This window comes from Kockovaella imperatae, assembly GCF_002102565.1.
Source record: "Kockovaella imperatae strain NRRL Y-17943 chromosome Unknown BD324scaffold_7, whole genome shotgun sequence".
Taxonomy (NCBI): Eukaryota; Fungi; Basidiomycota; class Tremellomycetes; order Tremellales; family Cuniculitremaceae; genus Kockovaella; species Kockovaella imperatae.
Window position 1 is genome coordinate 273038 of NW_019028947.1, and position 13628 is coordinate 286665.

General features: G+C 52.1%; 7 protein-coding genes across 7 annotated transcripts; 4 read left to right on the top strand and 3 right to left on the bottom strand.

The window, feature by feature from the left end:
• The first annotated feature begins 282 nt into the window (after positions 1 to 282).
• BD324DRAFT_626835 (synaptobrevin-domain-containing protein) lies at positions 283 to 1621 on the top strand. Its single transcript, XM_022015934.1, has 7 exons — positions 283 to 461; positions 525 to 578; positions 670 to 791; positions 856 to 939; positions 1028 to 1098; positions 1162 to 1348; positions 1410 to 1621. Exons 1-7 carry the CDS (start codon positions 380 to 382, stop codon positions 1491 to 1493), a joined length of 684 nt encoding a protein of 227 aa, XP_021870760.1. The 5' UTR covers positions 283 to 379; the 3' UTR covers positions 1494 to 1621.
• BD324DRAFT_626837 (Metalloprotease subunit of the 19S regulatory particle of the 26S proteasome lid) lies at positions 1622 to 3297 on the bottom strand. The gene is made up of 8 exons (XM_022015935.1): positions 2927 to 3297; positions 2814 to 2853; positions 2687 to 2764; positions 2501 to 2613; positions 2362 to 2443; positions 2109 to 2319; positions 1892 to 2025; positions 1622 to 1841 (listed from the first exon to the last, which is right to left on the bottom strand). Exons 1-8 carry the CDS (start codon positions 3013 to 3015, stop codon positions 1653 to 1655), a joined length of 936 nt encoding a protein of 311 aa, XP_021870761.1. The 5' UTR covers positions 3016 to 3297; the 3' UTR covers positions 1622 to 1652.
• A 22-nt stretch (positions 3298 to 3319) lies between these two features.
• Positions 3320 to 5009, top strand: BD324DRAFT_461581 (hypothetical protein). The gene is made up of 4 exons (XM_022012852.1): positions 3320 to 3556; positions 3603 to 3719; positions 3784 to 4059; positions 4115 to 5009. Exons 1-4 carry the CDS (start codon positions 3548 to 3550, stop codon positions 4922 to 4924), a joined length of 1212 nt encoding a protein of 403 aa, XP_021870762.1. The 5' UTR covers positions 3320 to 3547; the 3' UTR covers positions 4925 to 5009.
• Positions 5010 to 5094: 85 nt separating this feature from the next.
• On the bottom strand, positions 5095 to 6904 carry BD324DRAFT_580073 (beta-lactamase superfamily domain-domain-containing protein; the record flags this gene model as incomplete). Its single annotated transcript, XM_022013425.1, has 6 exons — positions 5095 to 5462; positions 5514 to 5581; positions 5620 to 5986; positions 6036 to 6113; positions 6157 to 6260; positions 6309 to 6904. 6 exons carry the CDS (start codon positions 6902 to 6904, stop codon positions 5095 to 5097), a joined length of 1581 nt encoding a protein of 526 aa, XP_021870763.1.
• A 141-nt stretch (positions 6905 to 7045) lies between these two features.
• Positions 7046 to 9179, top strand: BD324DRAFT_461464 (hypothetical protein). Its single transcript, XM_022012851.1, has 7 exons — positions 7046 to 7390; positions 7491 to 7682; positions 7761 to 7888; positions 7943 to 8016; positions 8067 to 8361; positions 8402 to 8853; positions 8894 to 9179. Exons 1-7 carry the CDS (start codon positions 7212 to 7214, stop codon positions 9056 to 9058), a joined length of 1485 nt encoding a protein of 494 aa, XP_021870764.1. The 5' UTR covers positions 7046 to 7211; the 3' UTR covers positions 9059 to 9179.
• A 579-nt stretch (positions 9180 to 9758) lies between these two features.
• Positions 9759 to 12281, top strand: BD324DRAFT_580272 (alpha-glucoside:hydrogen symporter; the record flags this gene model as incomplete). The annotated part of the gene is given in 19 exon segments (XM_022013428.1): positions 9759 to 10017; positions 10071 to 10108; positions 10164 to 10216; positions 10275 to 10319; positions 10369 to 10470; positions 10514 to 10547; positions 10597 to 10632; positions 10669 to 10740; positions 10791 to 10816; positions 10869 to 10965; positions 10994 to 11200; positions 11263 to 11342; positions 11357 to 11360; positions 11394 to 11516; positions 11566 to 11618; positions 11673 to 11787; positions 11838 to 11956; positions 12005 to 12056; positions 12111 to 12281. 19 exon segments carry the CDS (start codon positions 9759 to 9761, stop codon positions 12279 to 12281), a joined length of 1686 nt encoding a protein of 561 aa, XP_021870765.1.
• A 232-nt stretch (positions 12282 to 12513) lies between these two features.
• BD324DRAFT_626853 (hypothetical protein) lies at positions 12514 to 13594 on the bottom strand. The gene is made up of 2 exons (XM_022015936.1): positions 13274 to 13594; positions 12514 to 13089 (listed from the first exon to the last, which is right to left on the bottom strand). Exons 1-2 carry the CDS (start codon positions 13357 to 13359, stop codon positions 12951 to 12953), a joined length of 225 nt encoding a protein of 74 aa, XP_021870766.1. The 5' UTR covers positions 13360 to 13594; the 3' UTR covers positions 12514 to 12950.
• Positions 13595 to 13628: the final 34 nt, after the last annotated feature.

Consider the following 13628-nt stretch of genomic DNA (forward strand, 5'->3'; position numbering starts at 1 on the left):
AGCGAGGTCTCTGATCATGGAATGAAGGCCAATTCAGCAGAGCGCCACCGTTGAGGATGCCAATGATGTCTTCCACGCAGTATCTCTTGAGTATGAAGGTGTCCCAGAGAGGGTTGATTTCGGAAAAAAGACAGTCGCCAGATCGACCCGAGAATTCAAATCGACCCGGAACGCTTCTCGTGGCTGGACAACATGGAGAGATGTATGACGTGGTATTTATTCTCACCTCTGACGTCGTTGGTCTTCCCGATTCCGGCTCAGCGCTTATCAATCGCTGTGTCTTTGTATGCGTCTACGACACGACCGAGCTCTGAGCATCGACTTCGGCTGGCTCTGGAACGTCACTGACTCTCGTCTCCAAGCTTGACAACAGTTCACAATGTCTCTCATACATGCCCTGGTCGCTCGCGGGACCACCGTCCTTGCGGAACACGCCACGGGAGGAGCAGAGCTGAAACCCGGTACGTCTGATAGCAAGCGATGATTATCGACCTACTGAGCGACACACGCTGAGCGATTCGTAGCTGCTCAAATTACCATCTTGTCCAAGATCCCACCGAACAACAGTAAACTCACGTGTAAGTGTACAGTCATCGCCACAGCTCCACTTGCCATGTTGTCCATCTCCTTCCGATCTCTTGTTGGACCTCGTTGACATGCGTTTACTAGACGTTTGGCAAGATAGACTCATACATTATGTTTCCTCGGACGGTGTCATCTATCTCGTTATGGCGGACGACTCAGTAGGCCGTAGAATGCCATTTGGCTTTTTAGCAGAGGTCGAGCGCAAGGTCAGTACCAGGGTCTCCTCCTTTCTTCGCTTCGAGTTCGAGCTGACGATATGAAAACTACCAGTTCACCTCAATGTTTTCTTCTGATATGGTGATCTCGGCTGGAGGGCATAGCTTGGATCATGAATTTGAGCCAGAATTGAAAAAGGTCAGTAGCTGCTGCAACAGCAGCTGCATCTGCAGCTGATTTGGTCTTTCGATATCCGGCTCTGACTAACGCACGTCTCTCGCCTTAGCTCATGGATCAATACACTGCAAACCCGCCGTCTGATCCACTCAAACAGGCCAAGACGGATCTCGACAACGTGTGAGTTTTCTCTCTCTCCCGGTCTGGCTCGCTGGATCCCTTCGTGACGCTTCCTGCCCGCAGCAAAGATATAATGGTGCAGAACATTGACTCGATCCTCCAACGAGGTGAACGACTAGACTTATTAGTGGACAAAACGGATACACTGGCTGGTCAGGCATACGCCTTCCGTCGAGGTGCAAGGAGCGTCAGGAGACAACAATGGTGGAGAAATCAGAGGATCACTGTCCTGACGGGCGTCGTTTGCGTGGTGAGTATCGAAGATGTATATGTTTTCAGTGAAAGTACAATCCCTGACGTGATTGGCCAAGCTTTTGTTCTACATCCTGTTAGCTCAGTTCTGCGGAGCCAGTCTCACAGAATGCGGTGCGGATCATTCTGGCGAGCCGACCTAGGCAATGGCCCCTGGTGCCATCCCGCCCTCCCATTTTCATCTCGTGCCGATTAGACGAATGTTGTACAATTCCTATCCCTCATTGTATTGACCCACCCCGACTTTGGACTATGCATACCGATATCCATGCACATGCTTGTTCAATTGTCAGGAAGGACCTCTACAACTCTGCCAATACTCCCATGGCAAGGTTCTGAGTCACTTGCTCCCCCATTGCCTTTTCAGCAGCATCCTCCAAATGTCTCTTCGGGTCCAATTTACCCACATGCCTCGTCTTGAGCTGCTCCGGTGTCAAGGCTGATTCCTCCTGCACCGATTTGTTGTAGGCTGAGGCGAGTGACAACATGTCCTGATGAAGATGAGCGTGTAGTTTCACGCAAGAGCGGGTAGATGACTCACCTTGACGGCCTTTTCATTGCCCTCTTTCATATCGTCGAAATCTCTCAGCTTGAGACCCTCGGTCCATCCTCGTTTATGCAGATTCAGTAACATGCCCTGCTCGCCCTCCGTCTTTCGGTAGTCGATCGCCAGACCTGAGACAGATAGTCAGCGCCCTGCGCCATCTCCATGGCTGGATCTCGAGGCTACTTGTCATTGCCATTCGCATCTGACTCACTGTAGTAGTATCGGTTCAAACCATGTATCAAAGCCTGTATACTCGGCTTGTTCAAATGACCAATATTGCTCGTTGTCTGTCTTGATTCTTGACCGGCCATGACGGCATGAGGGTTGATGGATCGGAAAGCATCAATCACGACCTTTCCTCGGACAGACTGGATCGGATCAATGACAACGGCCACGGCTCGAGGGTGTAATTGTTCAAAGGACTGAAACGATTAGTAAATGTGAGCCTCTCACAGATGACTCACCTGCTGAGTGTTGACATCTACTGATGAGAGCCAGCAGCCGAATCCAGGATGTGAATGGTACCATCCTACTACCATCTCCGGTCTGCAGAAGATCATCAGGGTTCAGACCTCGAGGCGGGTAGGCAGGTTGCTGACTCACCGTCCAGTCTGCTTCAACATGTCCAGCATCTTCGTTTGAAAGACGTGGTCCACACTTTCTACCGTCACGGTCGTTCCACTCTGCGGCATGGCGAATACATCGACGCATGATATCTGATGCGAGCCGATCAGCACAGATTCCTGATCAATGCCAATGCTGCGAATTGCAGCATCTCTAACCCCTCACCGTATAATCGTCCACGAATTCGCCCAACATCAATCCCATAACTTCCATCGGTACTCCCGCACGACCATGTTTGAGCATCTAATCTCGTGTCAGCTTTGTCATGGCGATGATCCTCTGCGCAGCTAACCTTTAGTAATGCCAAAGAGGAGATATGCACCGTCTCGCCGCTAGCAATTATCAGCGACAAGACTTGACAGTGGCGTGCATTGGACGCCTAAGGCCGGTGGACTAGCTACTCACTTATCCGCTATGACTGTCTGTGCCGCCGGAGCTTCACGTTGTCCTCCGCCTTGGAGCTGCTGCAGCAGCCGCATGATATCGTTGTCCATTCTCGCTGATTCTTCGCGAGTCGGCCTGAAGCAGCGATGTGCGTGTTGTTTGAGAGGAAGTCGTATATGCAGTTGAGGTATCGATGTCCAGTAAGCGTTCTTGTCCTATCTACTGGCCTGATCTTGCTTTGTCAGCTCTAACGATCGATGAATAAGTGCTGGATATGTAATACGAGTTGAGTTGTCAGGCATGAATGCGCGTTGAGGAGTCTCGCGGAAATTTGCTTCCGTTCTGAGCGATCGACGCTTGAGCTCGTCAGTGACTTGCTTTCTCACTCGGCCATCATCCCCGTCGCGCACGAGACAGAAACCTTTCGTGTCTTGTCAGAGCAACCCATATCGTCTTTTGAGAGAGACAGTTAAGACCCACAATGGGTATATGAGATCCGATTGAGAGAGAGAAGGACTGGCAAAGGGAGCAATTCTCGTTGGCATTCTTCTTCGGCTATTGACGTATATACTTCCTGGCTTTGCATCGCCACCTTCTTGTAACTTGGTCCTACAGCTTTGGAGACAGGACGAGAGACGCATCATGTCTGACGTGAGCTCACAATTTCTCTCATTCATGGTAGCTCACCTGCCCTCAGTATCTCGCTCGGAAGGCGCTCGCGGAGCAGCTTCAACGGAAGAAAGAGGCCCAATTTCAAGCTGAGCTCGAAGCGAAGCGCCTAAAGGATAAGCAAGCTGCGTTGGAAGAGGAGGAGGTGAGCCGGCCGGTTTATCGCATCTACAATCCCTAGCATAGCGGAAGTTGATGTCTCCTGCCAGCGTAAAAAGCAGCGAGAACTTCAAAGTAAGGAGCTCCGACGCAAGGAACTGCTCCGTGCCAACGAGGCGATGGTGAAAGCCAGCGCGTCAAAAGGTCAAGCTGGTCCGTCGAGTCAAGCTGGTCCTTCGAAAGTATCTGCTTCATCGTCTCTCGCTCCTTCCATTGCTGGTAGACCCTCCGCAAGTGAGGCAAAGGAGATTGAATATAATCCCTTTGCAGAGGACGAATACCGGCCAAGACCATTAAGTTTCAGCCTCGAGAAGCCACTCATCAAGGTGAGCGCCGCCACACGTGTACATCATAGAGTCTTGCTGAGACTGGTAAACACAGAGACTCGAAGCGAAAAAGGCTGCGAACGACCAAAAGGCCTCATCGACTTCTCGAGCGAACAGGGGCGGAACAAAGAGTTCTGATACCAAGAAACGAAATACAGAGCGTAAAGGTTCGCCTCCGCCTCTCGGTCGTAAGGCCAAAGCCGCACTGGCATTCGCCCAATCCGCCAAGGCGTCAAAGTTTGATAGCGTCTTTTCAGTCAGGTCAATAGTGGATAAGGCGGCTTCGCCATCCAATTCGCCCAAGTTGGCTTCCGGATCCTTGCCTCGATCAGCCGCTACTCCTAGCAAGCTATCAAATGGGTCAAGCAAGGTCGCTGCATCCCACATCAATGGAAATGGCAAAGCGAGGGAAGACCCATCTTTGAGACCAAAGGCCGATGGGATGGGTCGCAACGGACCACGGAATACCATTGGAAAGGCTGCCGCCGCGCACCCTTCTCGCAGACGTCGCGATTCCAACGACTCAACAACGACGTCCGAGGACAGTGATCGACCTGCGAAACGAACTCGACCGGATCTAGACAGACCTCGAGGTAAAGAGAGGTTTGGAGGAGGTCACAGCGGGCCATCCCAATCTGCAATATCTGCAGAAATCCAAGCTTTGTTCAGGAGGCCAGGCCAAACGAGAAAAGAGTATGATGACTACAGTGACGGGTCGAGCGACATGGAAGCGGGGTTAAGTGATGTCGAAGAGGAGGAATTGCAAGCAGCGAGGATAGCTAGGAGAGAAGATGAACTTGCGGAGAGGGAAGAAGCTGAGAGACGGAGACGCAAGGAGGAGATGAAGCGGCAGAAGGGGAGGTGACCTGCTGAGGATCAATCTAATGAGAATTTGCGCTCTGTCCCCTGTTGTCTCTTTGCGCACATGCCGAGTAACGAGCCCATATATGATATTACCAGGTTTTACAACAGCGAGGACCCACCCTGGATTATGTTGACCGTGTGTATTGACGGCTGATACTTCATTGCTCTCCCCTATTTTTGCGGAAACGTCAGGATCTGGCCAATGTCAGAAATGACAAATCTCCCGTTCTCAGCCTTTCCATCTCCCTCCCCCTCCCACGTGTTACATACAGCTCCATCTCTTCTCTCCCGAGCAAACGTTATACGCGTACCCCGAGCCTCGTCGGCATCACAAAAAGTGCCCCAGTGGATACCCAATGATCGACGACTTTTCATGATCCGATGAATCTCTAGTGCATCACCAGGTGAACAGTGTTGGGACGAGGTGAGGGTGTATTGATCCAGTGATAGGGAGAGGACAGTGCGTAAAAAGGGGAGCGACGAGCCGGTCGATAAAGGAAGCATGCAGAAATCGAAGGGAGAGTATAGAGATGCGATTTCTGTACGAAGTCATGAGCCATCGGTGGGATCGGGAGAATTCCTATACTGACCTTGGAAAGCCGGGCATACGGCCTCCTCGTCGTCTTCCGGTGCAGTGGCATAACGATACCCAGTGTCTCTGTAAACATTAATAATCAAGCGAGAGTCATCGCTCACCCTCCAAAGAACATTCGCCAGCCCTTCCAGCCTTTCATACCCAGATCCGTAGCCTTCAAGGCGTCATCCGCATCCACCACACCGATACACCAACTTCCCCATAATGTTGTCATGTGATCGAGGATGCCCCTACCTGACCGATGTTGTGCGGGTGTGAAAGCAATCTTGAGGGTCAGTGCTGCTTCCGGGTCGACCTTGGCCGGAGCTGAGTAACTTGGACCCTCATCATCGCCATCATCATCGGAAACTGTTCCCTCATCTTGGCCGGAGGATGGGTAGGGAAAGTTGAGGAGCGTCTCGTGGTACCAGTCAAGCTCCGTCACGCGGTCTTCTGGGATCGTAGAAGCTGTGAACCATCCTTTCAGTCCTGATATATGTCATTACTATGTGCATCTGACTTGTTCACGTTGTCTCACCCATTGGGACGAAAAAATGTATCGTAGCTTGATGGTACTTCCATAAATCCATAATAGTGTAGTAGTCAAGATGATCGTCTAGCTCCTCAACATCGAGCTCTGAGGCAATTGAAGGGCTCACAGTGATCATGAGAAATACAACAGATGTGTATTGGCGGCAGATCCGCAACTGTACATGGCGGAGGCAGATATCGAGCCGGTCCAACGTATTGCGAAGGCGAGCACCTGAAAGCGGCCAATTAGACCCAATCGTAGCTCAACTATCTTGCGCACCTGTAAGAGAAGATCGGGTCAAACAAGACACCACAAGCTCCAGCACGCTGCTTCTCCCCATCTCTCTTCCAAGGTATCCTCACTAGAACGCTAGCATGTCCTAACCATGTCACGTCTCCCGTCTCACTCTGATCACCATACTCCCTCCAGTCTGGCTCGATGACTTCAATCGGTGGGTCTTTCCAATGCTCCCTCTCTACTTCATCCTTGACCGTTGCGAATTCCGGCCTGACGTAGACTTTACCTAACCATCCTCCTTCGGACCAGAGTGCACCAGATGAATCTCTCGGATCATCCGCATCATCTGCCTCGGGATCCACGGCCAGCGGCGCACTCTCGTCCTCCGGCCCTGTACCGAGGTATGGACGACGTGCGGGAGTCTTGTGAGGTGGTAAAGCTATTGCTGCCCCCTTCTGATAAGCTAGCCAGGCATCATTGAGTGAGGGAGCTCGATACGATCTCCAAGGGTTTTGAAAGTAGGTAGGCTTCGAATCGGCGGTGGACAATGCCAATTTGGAGGAAGCGACATGATGATCAACTGACAGGGACGACGATGGCGATAGAAGCGCTACTCGAGGATGCTGGGATGTGTCCATGGTGATCCAGCAATGAGGTTGAATCGTTCAAAAGCCAGCCTTGGCGTGCCAGCAAAATCTCTCGTCTTTGCTGGAAATGACGTCTCGCACGTTTCACCCGGAACAAGGGGGGAGGGGGGGTCTTAGGATTTTAGAAATTCCTAATCGTCATTAGGATTCGCGAATCCCCGATTAACCATCCTCCTCGCCTCGTAATCAGCGCTGGCGTCGGCTGCTTGATGTCACAATTCCACACAACATATCTGTTCAGATACGGTATTCATCCCAGCAGAAAGGTCATTCAGGGCCTGTATACCTTGTGGCTACCATGGCTTCTCAGCCCGAGCCATCCCTAGAGCCCTACCTCAGGGCTCGAGCGATGCAGATGTCGCAGGGTCCCGGCTCCGGCCAGACCTTGTCCCGGGATATAGGACGACAAGACTCGACAAAGGGCAAGAACGAGTTTCTCGAGTTTCTAGTAGTGTTGCTTCGTACGCTCTCTCTGCCGTGAGTCGTTGGCGTGCAGCATTGGCGAAATCCCTATATCGCAGCTACGCTCTGTCTACCCGCATAAATTGTGTAACGCTGATCGTCCCCGCTCCTGTAGTGTCACACTCCCACTCAAATGGATTCACAATATTCTCGCCTCTCCCTTGACCGTCAGCGTCGTCCTCAAACTCCTGCTCCTCTTCGTACTCCTTCTGGGATCTTCTGTGTTCTCGATCCTTGCCACCGGGGCGTTTTGGTATTCATGGGGAACTGGGGGCGAAGTCGAGTTGGAGGGATGGTTGATCTACGGGTGAGGCAAGGTAGCCGGGCGCAAGCAGCAGCTGCAAGTACACGTTCTACGAACACTGACACGTCAGATTACGTTTAGATCAAAGAACATGAGAGCCCCACATACGACGCTGGATCTGCCTATAGAGAGATTTCAAGAAGAACTGAGATACGATGTTCAGGTGGAAATGGAGCTCGTTCGACCAACAAGGGGATCCGAGGAGATGGGTGCGTGGTGATGGAGATCAATTCTCATTGTCCTCTGGCTGATTAGTACACCAGGAAACTTCATGCTGACATTGCAACTCTTGTCTGCTCGAGACTCAGACCTCGTCGTCTTCGGTGCAGCTCAGCCCGTGAGTGCGCGCCCAATACATCACCCCGTGAATCAACCTAATGTCTGCAGTCCCTACCTCCGCCCCCCCTCTCAGTCTCACTTTTCGCCCTTCCGTCCCTTCCGACCCATCTTCTTCCACCGTGCATCATCCCATGGCCGTTCCGAGCCTTTTGCCCTTCACGAGTGCTTGGTTACGCAGACGAGTCTACTCGCCGCATCCGAAGACGACGTGCTAAAGGCAGCTTGGGGCATCCGGTCGGAGACAAAAATGTGGTGCTATTGAGGAAGAATCTGATGGAGGGCGTTGTGGTCAATCCAGGTCGAGCGAGGGACACGGCTGTTGGCTCAGCGTTCGTCAGCATAGGTGGGCAGTGACGTGCAGGTCAGCGCTGATTCGTGTTCAGGCCGCGAAGATGCCGACACGTTCGATGCCACAGCGCAACAATGCCAACCTCAATCTCGTGAAGTTCGAACGACCGGCTGGGTCGTCGTTCGTTTCACGCCCAGACCAACAGGCGTCCGATGGCTCTTGTCTGTTCATCCTATCCCGCCGCTTCTCATTCTACCGCCGATCTCGCTCGCTCTCACGCTATCCTCTTCTCTGATCGCTTTTGTCCTTATTTCTTTCCTGTTTCGACCCAAAGCTGCCCGATCTTCCCGGCAGACTGATCCGACAGGAATGTCTGAGGCTGATCTTTTGGCTGAGAAGGCATCTCGGCTCGAAGAAAGACAAGCTAGAGAAGCCTCTGAGGAGGAAGCAAGGCGGCGGAGAGAGTGGGAAGAGGTCGAGTCGAGTGCGCTTGGAGGCCTGAGAAAAATGCCGGAGGAAAGAAAGCGGACTTCAACGATCGGAGGGGTGAGTCCTACCAGATGGAGTATCACTCATTCCTTTTTAGTCAGAGACGACTGCGCCAAGTCGCGTCAGAAGCTTTGCTCCAATACTTGACACTGAGACGGAGGTGACGGAGACCGAAACAGAAGACCCAGGTGCGTCTGAATCAGCAGCTCGTAGCGATGGACATAGTTCGTCCGAGAGCGACTCTTGGGAGGAGGCGCGGTAGAAGGTAACTAGATCCAAGTTGTAACGCTCATGTATACTCTGCGGTCCGCAGACCTCGAACTCTCCGCGCTCGAATATAAGCGAAGACTTAGGCGACGGCTGCGTCAGATTATGCCCCCAACAAAGCGGACCTGCCAAGGGAAGGACGCTTGCCCCTCTGAGCCTTACTCACAGTTCCCATGGATACCCTTGTGCCAGATATTGTCGTTCCATTCACTGCGCACTTCTCGGATTTGACCGAATTTACAATTCCCGTGCGCCACAGACGTAGCAAAGTCTATTGTCTGTGACGAATGGGGGGCGGCTGCCATGGCTAAATCCGGTCTCTTGGGACGCGGTCAAGATCTTGACATACCATATGGGGTAGAAAAACCTCGGCATGACCCAGAGACTGCGGGGAAGAGATCCGAGGGGTGGGAGCCCGAGGTGCAATCGTGGGGTCAATAATAACCTTTTTGATCCATCAATGCCTGAGAACGCGGAACTGTATGGTAGACGTGTGAGAACTGAGGCAAGCAAAAGAGCGTATGTATCCTATGCGTAGACACAGAGGCCTCTCGTCGGAGCCCAACAAAACTTGCCCGAAGGTCCTGCTATGGGTCTCTGTGCTGAGTAACAGACTTCTCTTGGTCTCAAAAGAACTGTTAGCGTCCACATTTGAGCGATACGATCCAGCCAAATCATTCACAATCAGAGCGACCATGTCAGGGGTGGAGCGCAAGAGCAGCGCTGACAAGGCGGACGATGCGACCTTCATTGAGCGAAGCGTTCCAGTTCGCTTGGAGAACGCCGGCGAGAAGAATACCGTGGAGTGGGCCCAGTTGATCCAAGATGCTATCGCTGCAGAGCGTCAAGAGCGTGAACAAGGATGGCGACAGGCGTTCAAAGATTATCCTCAATCCATCTTCTGGTCTTTCGCCATTAGTCTCTGTATCATCATGGAAGGATATGATACTGCTCGTAAGCGGGGACAGTGACTGTGCAGCGAGGTTGAGAGCTGAGTTCGATCGCAGTGCTCGGGAGTATCACTGGACTGCCAATCTTCAGGCAAGTCCGCTGTGGAGATCTTGCCGGAAAGACATTTCACTGACTGGCCATACAGGGAGAAGTATGGTAAATACTCCGGCAACGCAGCAGATGGCTACCAGCTCGAGCCAGCGTAAGTCGCGTTCTGGCACAGCACAAGGCCATCCCTCTCCCCGCTGACCTGCAACCAGGTGGCAGACGGCTATCGGTCAGGCATCGACAGTGGGAAACATCATGTGAGGAGGAACAGTCGCATGTGCCGTGCCAGGGTTGACACAAACCTAGTGGTATCTTCGTCGCCTCGTGGTTTCAGGACAGGTATGGATATCGGCACACCATTCAGATCTCTTTGGTCCTCATGGCTGCATTCGTCTTCATCGTCTTCTTGTGAGTGGCAGGGTAGTTCTGCATCCTGCTGACCCATCGTCAGTGCGCCAAACGTCCAAGTCCTCTTCGTTGGCGAGGTGAGCATAAAAGAATTGCGCGTCGTACCCTCCTCTGACACAAAGGTAGCTCCTCTGCGGTTTGCCTTGGGGTGCCTTCTCAAGCGTGAGTATTTTGGTTGAGGCATAGCTGATTCGCCAGTCCGCGGTCTCCTACGCTTCCGAAGTGACCCCTGTCGCTCTCCGAGGTTATCTGACGACCTACGTCAACTTGGTAAGCTTGTCGGTGTTAAGCAGTGATGCTCAAGCTGATCGCGGGTCCAGTGCTGGGTCATTGGGCAATTCATCAGGTGCGACTGACTTTGAGTCATGTCCAGTGTTGGCTGACCAGAGACACTTTAGTGCTGGAGTGTTGCTCGGTGTCCAGAATCGACCAGACAAGTGGTCATACAAGATCCCCTTTGCTGTGCAATGGGCGAGTCAAAACAAGCATCACAATGTGTCACCTACTTACTCACAGCCCTCAGGTCTGGCCGATCCCTCTGTTCATCCTCGCCACTCTCGCTCCCGAGTCCCCTTGGCTCCTGGTTCGCGCAGGCAAACTTGAACAAGCCAAGAAGTCCGTCATGCGCCTGTCGAAGCGCAACGGAGACACCGATCCAGACAAGGTCATAGCCATGATGGTCAGGACGAACCAGCTTGAACTGGAGAATCAGCCTGGAGTCAGCTACTTTGTAAGTATGACCACACCGCCACCGCCAGGATCCCCACTGATACACTCTTTTCTGCCTCACAGGACTGCTTCCGTGGATCAGATCTCCGTCGCACAGAGATTGCTTGTATCGGTTGGGCCATCCAAGTTTTGTCTGGATCTTCGTTTGGCAATCAAGGCATGTTTGACGAGCTTTCCCTCTTCGCCGCTGATAGGCATACACAGGAACCTATTTCTTTGAACAAGCCGGACTCAGCACTGCCAATGCCTTCAAATTCAATCTCGGACAATACGCGATTGGCTTCTGCGGTACCGTAGGTTCCTGGTTCACCATGACAGTGAGTGGACGCATTCTGGCCTTGAAGCAGAACTGATTGCTTTTCGTAGTATGTGGGAAGACGGACTGTCTACCTGTATGGCCTTTCAGTACTGGCTGTGCTGTGAGTACTTATGGGCATTCAGAAACCTGGCACCTGTATGCTGACCATGTCAAGTCTCATCCTCATCGGTGGTCTTGCTGTGCCTTCTGCTCACGGAGACTCCGGCGCGAAATGGGGACAAGCTGCCCTCGTTTTGATGTGGGTCTTCACCTATGATTTCACAGTTGGCGTAAGTTGTTTAGATAGAGGATGAGCAGCGTCTGACGATTGATCAAACAGCCTGTGGCGTATTGCATCGTCGGAGAAGTGTCCTCCACTCGGCTGCGAGTGAAAACTGTCGGCTTGGCTCGAATCACCTACAATATTGTTGGAATAGTGGCTGGAATTCTCAACACCTAGTGAGCAATGCGTCCTGTGTATAGAGGACAGGCTGACATGCTGGAAAGCATGATGAACCCCCTCGCATGGGGCTGGAAGGGATACGCAGGTTTCTTCTGGGTGAGAAGAGCCCATTGAAGCTCCCAAAAGATGAAACTGACAGCTTTCTCACAGTTTGTTTCTTGCGTCCTCTGTTGGATCTGGTCCTATTTCCGGCTTCCCGAATGCAAAGGACGAACGTATCGCGAGCTGGATATTCTCTTCGAGCGACACGTATCGGCAAGGAGGTTCAGGAGGACAGAAGTCGACTTACAAGACTCGCAATTGCACGAGCATGGTCCTTGAGAGATGGATGGTGATTGGACCGATATCGGTACCGAAATGTGGAATAGGTGTGAGATTGCCATTTGAGACCGGAGCAAGGCCGATTTTGTGTTTCCAGACTTTAGTATATGATCAGTCTAGCTCTATGGAGCCGTAGAAGCTTCCAAGGGTCAGAGAAGCCCGCCTCTTTTGTACCCTTCTGCTTTGATGAATGGAAGTTCCGTGTCGGTAGCTTCTTTGGGGAGAAGCTGGCGCCATGAGTGAGGAAAAGCTTAGTGTATGCGATACCAAGGATCACGGCAAGAAATGATTTCAGTATCAGCATTGCGGGACTGGGTGCATTAAGACATCCAACGATTTCCGACCACTCGCAGCCCTCTGTCCGGGATAGTCCGGGAGCCCGTCTCAGCTTGTACGAGTCCTCATCGTTTATCATGACGGGGGAGGTCATGTGAGATTGGGGGCTGTTAGTCCTTCGCCTCGCTCCAAAAGGCAATTGACGAGCGTCGACTTCCTGCAAAACATTTTTCACTTAAGCAAAGGTTATCTATCGCCTTTTGCAGAAGGGCTTGGAACCCTGAAGAATGTGTGAAGCAGGTGATCCAAGTCGATACAGCGACAGTTTGGCATCCAACAGCCAGTACAACGCAGCTTCAATAAGCATCTTTCTCCCCATCCGTGGAGCACATGTCATGGCTCTATTGTCCGTTTAAAGTAGCGAGAATTCACAACGAAACCACAGACCATTCCGAAGACAGTGTCGCCCAAGGCGAAGTAGGAATCGAAGAATCTCCTCAGGGCAGTGTCTTTGATCCGTTCCGTTCGGGGTCTGTGAAATGCCGGAGCGTGGCAAGTCGTGTTGTGATGCGGCCAGCAATAAGGAGCATAGGTGGTGATAAGCGGCAAGATGGGTTTGATACATAGGGAGCGTGAGAAAACCAAGAGAAGAGCAGATGAACGAGAAACAAAGAGTATAGATCAGTCAATGATTCCGCCGAGTATAATTCACTCACGCATAGCCTGTGGACTTCTTGACTCCCGCTATCAGGACAGAGATGGCCACTAGATCCACAGTGAGTCTGGTGAGACGGCCGAACATGGCGCGCGAAGGTGAAGTGCCTATGCAGCGATATAGAAGATGCAGACGGTCTCTGAGGGTGTGACGCTGGTCGGACACCGCTGGCTGAGACGCGGAAAATGGTGGAAGTCGCGGCGGTTCAATCTGTTTCGACGGGAGCTTTGAGCTTGAATCAAAGTGGACGGGCAGGACTTCGTTTATCAGAAGGTCGATGTGTCACAATAGCACAGAAGATCTGATTCATGACGTTGGAAAGAATTTCATTCGTCAGGTGGCGCGAATTCTCGTAA

Excerpts from the sequence above, each read along its gene's own strand:
- BD324DRAFT_626835 (XM_022015934.1), top strand. The coding sequence starts at position 380 with ATGTCTCTCATACATGCCCTGGTCGCTCGCGGGACCACCGTCCTTGCG. Across the intron at positions 792-855 it reads TAGCAGAGGTCGAGCGCAAG|TTCACCTCAATGTTTTCTTC; the intron begins GTCAGTACCAGG and ends GAAAACTACCAG. Across the intron at positions 940-1,027 it reads TTGAGCCAGAATTGAAAAAG|CTCATGGATCAATACACTGC; the intron begins GTCAGTAGCTGC and ends CTCTCGCCTTAG.
- BD324DRAFT_626837 (XM_022015935.1), bottom strand. The coding sequence starts at position 3,015 with ATGGACAACGATATCATGCGGCTGCTGCAGCAGCTCCAAGGCGGAGGA. Across the intron at positions 2,854-2,926 it reads CAGACAGTCATAGCGGATAA|CGGCGAGACGGTGCATATCT; the intron begins GTGAGTAGCTAG and ends GATAATTGCTAG. Across the intron at positions 2,765-2,813 it reads CCTCTTTGGCATTACTAAAG|ATGCTCAAACATGGTCGTGC; the intron begins GTTAGCTGCGCA and ends ACACGAGATTAG.
- BD324DRAFT_461581 (XM_022012852.1), top strand. Across the intron at positions 3,720-3,783 it reads CTGCGTTGGAAGAGGAGGAG|CGTAAAAAGCAGCGAGAACT; the intron begins GTGAGCCGGCCG and ends GTCTCCTGCCAG. Across the intron at positions 4,060-4,114 it reads TCGAGAAGCCACTCATCAAG|AGACTCGAAGCGAAAAAGGC; the intron begins GTGAGCGCCGCC and ends TGGTAAACACAG.
- BD324DRAFT_461464 (XM_022012851.1), top strand. The coding sequence starts at position 7,212 with ATGGCTTCTCAGCCCGAGCCATCCCTAGAGCCCTACCTCAGGGCTCGA. Across the intron at positions 7,889-7,942 it reads AAGGGGATCCGAGGAGATGG|GAAACTTCATGCTGACATTG; the intron begins GTGCGTGGTGAT and ends TTAGTACACCAG. Across the intron at positions 8,362-8,401 it reads CTCAGCGTTCGTCAGCATAG|GCCGCGAAGATGCCGACACG; the intron begins GTGGGCAGTGAC and ends ATTCGTGTTCAG.
- BD324DRAFT_626853 (XM_022015936.1), bottom strand. The coding sequence starts at position 13,359 with ATGTTCGGCCGTCTCACCAGACTCACTGTGGATCTAGTGGCCATCTCT. Across the intron at positions 13,090-13,273 it reads AAGAAGTCCACAGGCTATGC|ACCCCGAACGGAACGGATCA; the intron begins GTGAGTGAATTA and ends GGCATTTCACAG.